General features: G+C 32.5%; 1 protein-coding gene across 3 annotated transcripts in view; it reads left to right on the forward strand.

Annotated features, from left to right (window-relative positions):
* LOC143225750 (cAMP-dependent protein kinase type II regulatory subunit-like) overlaps positions 1-12,294 on the forward strand; it is a 94,863-nt gene that overhangs the window by 73,209 nt on the left and 9,360 nt on the right. For all 3 annotated transcript variants that reach the window (XM_076455691.1, XM_076455692.1, XM_076455693.1), the window contains exon 9: positions 3,053-3,127. In XM_076455691.1, coding sequence (XP_076311806.1) covers positions 3,053-3,127 — 75 coding nt within the window. The remainder of the gene's footprint in view (positions 1-3,052; positions 3,128-12,294) is intronic.

Below are 12,294 nucleotides of genomic sequence, written 5' to 3' on the forward strand. Positions count from 1 at the left end.
CTAATTTGTTATTACGTGGAAATGAAATGATTTGGTTATAAACCTGTCTTAGCAAATTCAATACCTCTGATTTATCAAAATATATAAGTAATACTTTCACAGTATTTTATCAGGACAGTAAAATTATTTCAGTCAACATCGTGAATGTATTAAATTCACAGTATAAGAGAAAGTGAATTACAAACTTTCCTTTATCGACACAAATATTAGAAACAAGAGTAAATATTTTTTGAAAATGATTTTTTTTTCACAAAAAGCGATTTTACTAGTCTATATTATAATTTTGAAAGCTTTATTTCAAATAGCGTTATAAATAATTTAGTGTTCATTCTAATCCAAAGGGCTTTTCAGTTGTGCAGTAATATTTTATATATATTACAACTCTCAACAAACGAAAAGCAAAATGTATTACAAAAGAGCGACTTTTTATTCAAAGATGTAAACAGTATAGTTTGTTTGTTTGTTTTTGAATTTCGCACAAAGCTACTCGAGGGCTATCTGTGCTAGCCGTCCCTAATTTTGCAGTGTAAGACTAGAGGGAAGGCAGCTAGTCATCACCACCCACCGCCAACTCTTGGGCTACTCTTTTACCAACGAATAGTGGGATTGACCGCCACATTATAACGCTCCCACGGCTGAAAGGGCGAGCATGTTTGGCGCGACGGGGGATGCGAACCCGCGACCCTCGGATTACGAGTCGCACGCCTTAACGCACTTGGCCATGCCGGGCCCGTAAACAGTATAGAGCTAGAAAAATGACACCACCAGTGCAATCGTTTGAAACTTGTCATGTAATTCGCTGTCCTACCATATCTAGCAAGACACATAGTTATGATAACATATTATTCCCAAGTCCACTTGAAAGCCATTTTCACGTCATAGCTAAGAATTCAGATGTTTTGAGCTAAGGACAAAATTCCTGTTCTAAGACGATGGTATATTATCTATAGGCCCTCAGCTGGCACAGTGGTATGTCTACGGACTCATACTGCTAGAAACCAGGTTTCGATACCACTAATGGGCAGAACACAGATAACCCGTTGTGTAGTTTTCTACTTAATTCCAAACAATCAACTAATCAATTATCTATTTGCTTAATACTTTTTCTCTCATCCTCATGTAGACACTCTCACGACTTTCAGCCATGGATTTTACTTAACATGAAGTGACCTCTCCTATCACATCCAGCCATGGCTGTTCTTTTGTCATCAAATGGTCTCTCTCACCACATCTAGCCGTAGCGTTTCTCATCCTAAGAAAATTCTTTCATTACCATTGACCTTAGTTTATTATTTTATCCTCAAGTAGTCTCTCTTATGACCAGCAGCTACGACGTTCCTCTCAATCCCAAGTGGGTTCTCTCACCACAAGTAGCCACCATTTTCCTTTAATCATGTAGTTGCACTTTTCGCCACTATAGACTTTCTTTTATCCTCAAGTAGTCTTCTCATCACAAGTAGCTATGACCTTTGTGCAATTCTCAAGTAGCCTCTTCTCACGACAAGAAGACATGGCCTATCTCTCACTCCCAAGTAGCCATGATCTTTCTCTCATTTACAACTAGCGATGGTCTTTCTTTCATCATTAAGCGGTCTTTCTCACTATAAATAGTCATATTGATTCTCTTATTCACATATAATATGTCAATGTAATAACCCTTACTTTATTCACAAATTTATCCTTCACCCTAAACAGTTCTAGCTTTTTTCACATCCATAGAAACTCACTCACAAACAAGTGATAATAGTTTTTTATCCCCAAGTTACTCTACTCACAAATATTGTTATTTTCGCATCTACAAATGATCTCACTCGGCCCCAATTATCATATTCTTTTTGTTATAAACAGATATATTTTCTCACCATGAAATATCATAGCCTCTCAAGGAATTCCAATCCATATAAACATTTTTCTCATTCACAAGTAACCTCTCTCTCTACTTCAAGGGTAATACATCCTAACTCGCAACTAATATTTCTCAAAAAAAACTTCCTTGATGTTTCTCTTATTAACTAATAATATCTAATGATGTTACCTCTGAGCATTTATTCGATTCTAAAATAATATCTCTTTTTTTTTTTGACTGGTAAGCTAAAACCACCTACCTACAACTGACCACTCACATGATCATACTCTCGAGAGAACCTCCCACAGAATTCTACTCTGTACTTGTAGATTAAATAGGAAATATTTTCTAAAACAGATGTTAGCTTACGAAGTGTCAAAATTATTTTGTTACTGTATTACGTTGAAGCTGCTATGTTGTAGGAATTTTGTGCATAAGAGTCACGCACTATTAAAGAAAAGATTAACATACAACCCATCGCATTGCTTTAATATATCTTAATTCAAAGCAAGCTCCCCACGCTATAAAATACTTCTCAACTCCTATGTGTTTTTGATTAAGATGTTTCTTTCGTCTAATTTCGTAAATAAAATACGGTACCATTCTCTCTAATTAACTCTTATGAAATTCTAACCTTATACGAAGTGCATTAAGACAGATTCTCAAAAACCTAGCTAATGAGCAGCTACCCGTTTAGGATTTGTGATTCAACAAAATTGCGTAGGTAGAAGAAAGCGTTGCTCATTTATAAAACATAGTAAATTGAGTCATTACGAATGGATAGAACATCCCTTCTCTCTTTAGGGTTTGATTTTATGAATTCAATTGTATAGAGGGGAAAACCTGCTTTCCTTTATTAAAATATATTGAAAAATAAACGTTTTTTTACTGAATTATTTATTTAATTAGGTCAAAAATATAAATATCTAAACACAACAAAAAGTATTATTTTATGTTTTAAGAAGTTGGTAAATATTCATATTTTTAATTTTATTGTACAAATGGAGTTAAGAATAAGAAAAAGGCATTTAAACTGTGCTTGTACAAAATTAAGTTGAATCTACATCGAATGTTTTAAATAATATGTAAAACAAACTGAATGTAACAGGAGGTTGCAATATACATAGTTTGTTGAAGACATTTATAGGCTTAGGTTTTAAAATTAATTTTATTATTAGACTTAGATTAATAACTCAGTCTTTTCAGCCATATGAAAGAATGAACCTCTGTGATGCTTTGATGCCAAAAACATACCAAGATGGAGAACTTATTATCAGACAAGTAAGTAATAATCATTATTGAGCAAATATTTTGTAAATTATTGCTTAATATACACATATAATACACCATTAAATGTGTAACAAAACGTTTGTTTAGAATAGCTAACAAACATTAATGTTACTTTCAAATATTTAGTTGTGCGATACAGCTAGGATGCTCCGAGTAGCTGTTTTAAGGCTTTAGTTTTACTTATTAATGTGTGTAAAATGAAAATCAAACTTTATTTAAATATAATTATGTTTCATAAAAAAATTATAACACATGTTAAAACGTGTAAAATATGAGAAAATAAAAATATCACAAAAATGCAGAACTTTTCACATGTATTTATCTGACATCAGAAATAATATGATAACGTTGTTGACCAAAGTACTGCCAGTAATATCATGATGGAGTTGATGATAAAGTATCACCATGAGCTCCATGACAGTATGTTTATAAGATGTCACCATAAATATTATGACGATGTTTTTAACTAGCTTTCACCAAAAACATCATGGTGACATTGTTTATTAGTGATCATTAGTGGTACATCATGATAACGGTGTTATAATGTGTTATAAGAATTATCATGATTACTGATCACATTTTACCAGGAAGATCATGATGGTATATTTGTTATGCATCATTTCAAATATCGTGCAGGCATCAACAGGAATGTCATTACAAACTTTTTCAAGCACTATCAAGAACATCGTGACATTATGTTTGCTGCTCATCTCTAAGGATGTAATGATGGTGCAAGTAAACGTGGTATGTTTTAACTTAAGCCTAAGCGTGTCTTTTAATAATTTTAACATCAGAAAACTATCATTCATGAACTATTGGTCATTTTGATCATCGTAATGTTATATGAAAGATAGCAAAGCATTACTAGTACCTTCGAACAACAATTTAGTATTAGAGCTTTCGAACAATACAACTTTAGAGCTCATCGGTTCATCTCTTGTTCGGACGTAATTTGAAAAAGAGTAATTCTGCTTATGTCAAGATTCTGATAACAGGCCGATGTCTTTTGAAAGATATACCTACAGAAAACCTGCTCTCCCTAGCGAAACTACTCAATACATGTTATAAATGTAGCTGTTCGTTTATCGTGCAGAAACAACAAGGTTACTATTAAAAAGGAGAGGTTATATATATATACACACATATGTTACGAGAGATTATAAAAACTGAAAACAGTTTAATGATTATTACGAAAGGTTAAAGGTCTTTGTACTTATAATAACTATCTTTGTTAGAAAAAGTGGTAAGTTTTTCATTTGGTATAAATTACACCACCACGCGTATTACTAATTTTAACGCTTATTTTTACAAATATAAATTTATGATAAGACATCCAGTTTTGGTATAGTTACTTTGATATATTGTACAACAATCTAGTTCCACACCAAGTACGATTAAAACATCAACGATACTTTCGACTAGCCCAAGAAGAACAAGTAATCTCTGGAACAGTTTCTTAATTAACGCAAAGACGAATAACACAAGACAGCGAATAAATAGGGAACAGGCGACATTCACGTGCGAAGTAGCAAATCCAATCACGTACCTGTAAATTAAGTTGTACATGATTAATACCTACACAACTGATAGTAACAAGAACTACTGACCCATAACTTCTCTCTTAAGTTGGCAGTTAAGTACTGATACACCGCAGCTCAGCAAACGTCGATGTCTAACGTGTAAATTTATTAACATACATCACAAGTCACCTAACAATAAATATTTTGTACAACCAATATAACGTGATTGTTTAGGTACATCATGCACTGTAGTTTCAGTTTTGACAAGGTGATTGCAGAAAATGTAAGTAGGAAACTTGTAAGTGATTATTAATACAAGATACATATGTGTAATGTTTTGAATATGTAACGATATAATATACATAATTATTATGTGCTAAGAGATGCCTGCATCTGCAAGAAAAGAGAAGGAGTCCTCAATATCCGCGTTACTTGAAATTCCTTTTATTAAATGTATCTATAAGACCTTCCCCTTTTTTCATTATATATATATATATATTTATGAGACAGCAATATCAAGGGTGGGGCGCGATGTTATTATTCATCATGATGTCTACAAGCCTACCCTCGAATTAAAGTTATTTCAGAAACAATTAAAGTTATCTATGATTGATGTCTTGGGTGTGATCAAATACATCAATCGAAATGATTTGACTTCCTGTGTTTAAAATTGTAATTAATATTTTTACCTACCTTATTTATTCTTTGGAATTACAAATACTAGAGTTTCTCGTTCTGAAGCACATTATTATGTTTGTTTTTTTTAATTTCGAGCAAAGCTACACGAGGGCTATCTACGCTAGCCGTCCCTAATTTAGCAGTGTAAGACTAGAAAGAAGGACACTCTTGGACTACTATTTTACCAACGAATAGTGGAATTTACCGTCACATTATAACGCCCCAACCGCTGGAAGGCGAACATGTTTGGTACCACGCGGATTCAAACCCGCGAACCTCGGATTACGACTCGAGTGCCTTAACCACCTGGCCATGCCGGAACTGTACATTACTTGCATCTTGAATTTAGAGTAGTTAATACGAAATTGATGTCAATATGTCAATAGTTTCAAAGTTCTCTCTTAATAGTAGAGAATAAATAGTAATAATAAATAGTATAGTAGTATTAAAATGTTACATTTTATTTAAACAAAGATACTATACATCCACAGTCACTTTGATTTGCAAAACTAAAACGAAATATTTTATTTTCAAAGAAAATATTAATTATGTAATGAGTATATTAGTCCAAAAATCGATACTGAAATCAATAAATTTTAATTATATACCTCAAAATATTTAACAACAAACTGATATGCCTTTTCTTTGTTCGGATTATGAACTAAAAAACTGTGTGGGTGGATGCGTTAATAAATAACACAAAAATTCCAGTTTTCACACTGTTATTTATAAAATAACATATAATTATTGTATTCATTATTACCACCACCAATAATTTTGTATAAGTCCTAAGAATTCATTATGTATATATCACACTTAGAATATGATATACACTGTGCGAAGGTCAGGGGGACTTTGAATAAATAGATAACGGCCAGACTAGCGGTAGTAGGGATGCTTTCTTTTACTCTGTTAATATTTACCTTTTAATTAATGTCCTTCCACAGCGTCTCATGTTAATAAATAATTGACGATCATTGGTCGCGGAAGTTTCTTACAGGCCGAAGTTGAAAAGTCACGGGTCAAAATAGGAAGTGGGTAATAACTTATCAAATGGCTCTTCGTATCAACCTTACGGTGGCTGTTGGAGTAGAGACTTCAGCTCAGTTTATGCATTATTGCAGTAGTCAGTGTCATTTTATTTATTGCATTCCACTGTAGAATGCGCTAGAACACTCTGTAAAAGTTATAAGACGTTTATCTGCTCCCCCACTATACTGTGTGTATGTCGCGTTTTAAAAAATTTTAAGAAACATTTTCTCCTATAAGACGTGGCGCCATCTATGAATTTAGTTAACATTAAAGATAATGAATATTTTTTAAAAGATATAATGTGGTGAGGGAATTATAACTCCCCATTAACAGGTCCCTTAGTTTGGCTGAGATTAGCCCAGCGATCTGTAAGTAATTACATAAAGCAGAAAGAGACACACATATTTTTGTGCTTTGTGTATATATATATATATAATATTTTGTGCATATATCAATCATAAAATATTATAATTTGAGCAATTAATAATAATTCTCTTTATAATAAAGCTTTATAATTTGAAAATTCTTTGTTCAGAGGTATGAAAACAATTCATAAATACTTGCATATACTTAAAAGATCATATAACTTATAAATGTTGGAGTTATCCCACACTACAAAATTTAAAATTCAAAAACAACTGAAGCAGGACAGAAAAAATGCATCATCCACTAGAGGAACGTTTAACTCTAATCCAGATAAATTTATAGTCTGGATATGAAAACCTAATGCAAAACAGGGATAATGTGTTATAAAAAAACAGAACATTTTGCTAAATTATTAGATACATTTATTCCTTGTAATTGTTTAGCCAGTGGACAAGCATCAACAGATTAGAAACTAGCTAATGTCACTCCTATCTTTAAGGAAGGTAATAGAAGTTGCCCCGGTAACTATAGGCCTATATGTCTTACATAAGTTGCATAAACATTTTTTGGAAAGTTTAAAAATGAGGTTTTGCAAATTTATTTAACAAATTTTAAAATTTTATTGGACATTAAACAAGTTTCATTAAAGGAAAATCTTGCCTTACCAATCTTTTGTCACTTTTTGAAAAGGTTACTGCTTATGGAGATGAAGGTAAAAAGTATAGATTCGGTGTATCCAGATTTTAAGAAAGCCTTTGCAAGATGCCACATAAAAGGCTTGTAAAGAAATTATCTCTCTAAGAGTGGGGAATAAGGTAAATAATTGAATAGAAGAGTGGTTTGATGGAAGAAAGCAGATGGTTGTTATAAATGGAGCTCAATCAAACTGGATTAATGTTGCAAGTCGTGTGCCTCAGAGCTCAGTCTCTGAACCATTACTCTTTTTATATTTATATTAATTACATAGATGAAGGAATGGTCATTAAATTACTTAAATGTGCTGATGATATCAAGGTCTCAGGTGTTGCTGGCTATGAAGAGGATGCTGCTGTTTTACAACAGAATTTAGATTATTTAGGAGTTAGGTAAATAAATGGCAGTTGGGTTTTAATATTGATAAATGCAATATATTGTTTGTGGGATATCATAATTTGAGTTATAAGTATAATTTGGATGGGAATATCTTTAAGAGTATCATGAAAGAAAAGGATCTTGGTGTAACGGCTTATCAGTCTTTTAAGCCATACAAGCAGTGTGCTGTTGTTAGTGGTAGGGCAAATAGGATTTTAAGTTATATGTACAGGAAATACATGGTATTTTTGGAAATAGTTCAGAGAAGGATTACTAAATGGCATCTGAGATGAAGGAGTTGTCATATGAGGAAATATTAAGATCCTTCAAATTATTTTCTCTTGAAAAAAAAGTTAGAGGATATCTGATTGAAGTGTTTAAGATTGTAAAAGTAATTGATAATGTTGATGTATCCACATTTTTCATACTTAAAAGTGAGAATTATAGAAGAAGGGGACACATATGTAGGTTTATGCATGGTCATAATCCATTGTCAGCTGAGACAATTTTATTTTTCAACTACGGTGGTTGGTCTATTCAATGAGTTGCCTTCGGATATTGAAGAGGCAGTAAATTTTAATGAGTTTAAAATAAAGCTTGATAGATATTTGAATGATGAGGGCAGGCTTTAATTTTCGTTATCTATTTATTTAATAGCTTTACTTCGACTTAGAGAATGGGACAGCCGAGGTGAACCAGTAGGTCGCTTGTTGTCCCTAAGCGTTTTGTTATTTCATCATTTACGCAAGTACCAGTCAACAAATCCATTGATTGTGCTCTTTCTTCTTTTATGGTGAGACTGAAAGATTATTTGTTTGTTTCTTGAATTTTGCACAAAGCAACAAGGACTATTTACACTAGACGTTCCTAATTTAGCAGTGTAAGACTGAAGGGAAGACTAGTGATCACCTCCCACCGCCAATTCTTGAACTACTTTTTTTTCTCAACGACTAGTGGGATTGAATGCCACATTATAACTCTCCAAAGCTGAAAGGGAAGCATGTTTGTAGAATTGGGATCCGAACCCATGACCCTCAGATTGCGAGCCTAGCTCTCTATCCACCTGGCCATGCCGGGCCGCAGCTTGAGGGGCTAAGTATGAGAAGTCCATTAGTCCTTGTCCTGGCTTACATCTCTGATACGGTTAATCTAGGATTATATTGTTTTTTGTCACATAGTTGACGACACACTTGCCGGCTTTGTTTCTGGACAAATAGTTGAAGAGTTTTTAATGTTTTTAAATTCACTACATCCTGATATTAAATTTACCCATGAAAATGAGTGTGAGTTATCTTTTCTCAAACATAATGGTTAGTAGGGTTAATAATATTTTTTAAAAATTAAGGTGTTTAGAAAGAATTCATACTGGTTTGTACTTGAACTCTTCATCAACTCATCAGAAATTTCAAAAAACAGTTGTTATAAAAACGTTATTGGCAACTGGAATATCACCACGGATAGATACATTTTATTTTTCACCCAAGTAGTTTTTGTTTTCAGTGAAGATAAGCCATTTTCCTACAACTGGTTGCAAATGGTTGTAGAAAGGTGTCAACTATGTGTGATTTTGTGAGCTGGAGCATTCACTGCTTTTCTTTTCTGTTTAGGAGTTAGGCTTACGGAGTTTAAGTCTGATAGATAATGTTCATCCAATGCTGTAGGGGTTTTCCTTCCCATACACCTGCAAGCCCAGCATACGTTTTAGATTGTACAAACATATAACTCGTATCTTAGTGTTAGGTTGTTTGGTTACTGCGATTTCTTTAATTTAGTTAGAAACGGTGTTTTTCCGTAAGTTAATAATTACATTAATATATAGCTAGTTTAATCGGTTATATATGCACATCTTATTAATATAATTTCAAATACACGAATTAATTAACGTACAAACATTGTCTGTAGTAGATATGAGTTACATCACATGCAATATCAATTAATTAATTATTTCCACGAATAACTTATATCTTTTTGTCTCTATATTAAATAAAAAACAATATATGAATTAATTGTTCAATAAGTTTTATTTTCATCCGTTATGGCCTTCAAAATTTGAATTTGTATAGTTATGACAAATCCCGCGAATGTGTAATAGAGATTATTTATCGTGCTAGCTATTATCAAGTATAGTATATATGTTTATGGGTATTTTTTATAGCCAAGTCATATCGGGCTATCTGCTGAGACCACAGAAGGGAATCGAACCCCTGATTTTAACGTTGTAAATCCGCAGGCTTATCGCAGTAATAATAATAAAAAATTAAAATTTTATAAACATAAATAGGTTTTGTTTTTTGAATTTCGCGCAAAGCTACACGAAGGCTATCTGCGCTAGCCGTCCCTATCTTAGAAGTGTAAGACTACAGGGAAAGGAGCTAGTCATCACCGCCCACCGCCAACGCTTGGGCTGCTCTTTTACCAACGAATAGCGGGATTGACTATCTCATTATAACGCTCCCATGGCTGAAAGGGCGAACATGTTTGGTGTGACAAGGATTCGGACCCTCTACTCTCAGGTTGTGAATAGAATGCCTTAACCACCTAGCAATGCCGGGCCTAAACAAATAGAGATCGATATATACATATATGTAACCTAGCTCAATATAGTAATGTAAAAAGTTTTAATGCTACAAAAATATTAAAACAAGAAAGTCAAATCTACAAAAACTGATGCATTTAAAAGTTAAAAAAAATTATCTTTATTTTGGTTAATCACTGTAATTATGTCAGCATGAGGCTAAACGGAAATAAATGCTTTTTGGTTCAGGGACTTTGGAAGCGAAAGATTTTTGTAAAAGAATTAGGACAATGAAGTTTATTACTTTTTCTGCACGCTTATTTGAAAAAGCCATTTAATTACTTAAATGAAAATTTGTTGCAATATTGGAATTTTTATTTATTCCATAAACACTTTTACAGTGACTGAAGCGACTTTATAAGTGCAATAAGCTTTTGTTTTTCTTAGTCAATATTGTGAAACAGTCATTGTTAATATTCAGACATTTTAAAGATGGTTTTTAAGTGGGCAATTTTTATGGTTGTCAACTTGTTTTTTTTCCCGATACCTATTATTAAGTACTACTGTACGTAATGATAAACTGTTGAGTTTTGCTTTACTGTAAACACGTAGCCTAATTCAAAGAATTATATAAAAGACTCAATACAGAGAGTTGGAAATAATCCCACCCATACGATCGTAGTTGCAGGTGTCTTTAAGTTTGTTTATTAAAAATGATTTCAGTCTCTTTTGTTAGATCAAGAAAAGAAGCAGCGAAAGAGAGAAATAATTAATTATATTGTTTAAATACATGACTATGTAGCCTGATTCATTATATTCATTTCGATCCTTGCAACGTTTCATCGTTTGTACTTAGAGACTTTATCATTCATTTTAGATCGAACAAGATCTAATAAGAAAGTTTCCAGAATGTGGTGGGAATTTTGAACAGCAGTTGGAGCGAATACTTTGTACATATTTTAAAATGTTGACTATAAAGGTGCCTCAGGCTCTTTAATGAAGCCAAAACTTATTGCTTTACAAATATAATCTTCCAAATTACTTCTACACAAATTATTTTTACTTAAATGGCTTTGGTTGTTACTGGAATTTTAAATCACAGAAGTTATATAATAAAACCTTAAAACAAAAATTTTAATAACATTGTTATATGCTATATTTTAAATATTTTAGTTCAGATGCTTGCTACAGGTAGTTTGACAAGATATAATTAATGACACGTATTGTTCTAAAAGTTTTCTGAATGTCTAATTTTGATATGAGGTTTCAAATATTCTACAGTTATGAAGAAAACAAGTATTATATACACGAGTGGATTGGAAAGATAAAGAGTTAGTTAATCATAATTCAGGAAACAGTGGAAAGAAGAACATGAAAGAGAGGGTACATTGAAAGATAGTCGAGAAGAAAGAGATAGGAAATTATAAGAAAGAAAAAGATGCAGGAAACAAGAAGTTAAGAGTTAAAAGTTTGGAGAATAACTGAAAACAAAAGTGTATTTATTTATTATTAAAGATGTGCAAAGAGAATAACAACAGCAAAATCGAAGTGATACAAAACACATCAATCGAGTAGAGGAAGATTACAAGAGCAAAATTAATGAGGCACAAAATAACATCTATAATAGAATAGAACATCAGAAATGTTTCTCAGAACATCATCAGGAAGAACATTAGAAAAATTAATTTGAAAAGTGAAAACCAATTTAGTCACTTTTTTTCTCTGCATCTGCCTGAAATTTTCTACTTCAAATAGCATTATCTTTAAAACATGGAAAAAGGGAACTATTCTGGTCCACATCTGTTATCACTACGTTGTACCAATTATGACTGCAGAATCCTACTTGACTACTTCAGTTATACCATAATCAACAAGCTGAAATTTTAACTGGTTTGTTCAATAACCAGTTTCAGTTGAGAAATCAATATCCGATGATGGATAAAATACCTGGGAGGGAGGATATCTGGTTCAGTTAA

This window comes from Tachypleus tridentatus, chromosome 9 (genome assembly GCF_004210375.1).
Source record: "Tachypleus tridentatus isolate NWPU-2018 chromosome 9, ASM421037v1, whole genome shotgun sequence".
Lineage (NCBI taxonomy): Eukaryota > Metazoa > Arthropoda > Merostomata > Xiphosura > Limulidae > Tachypleus > Tachypleus tridentatus.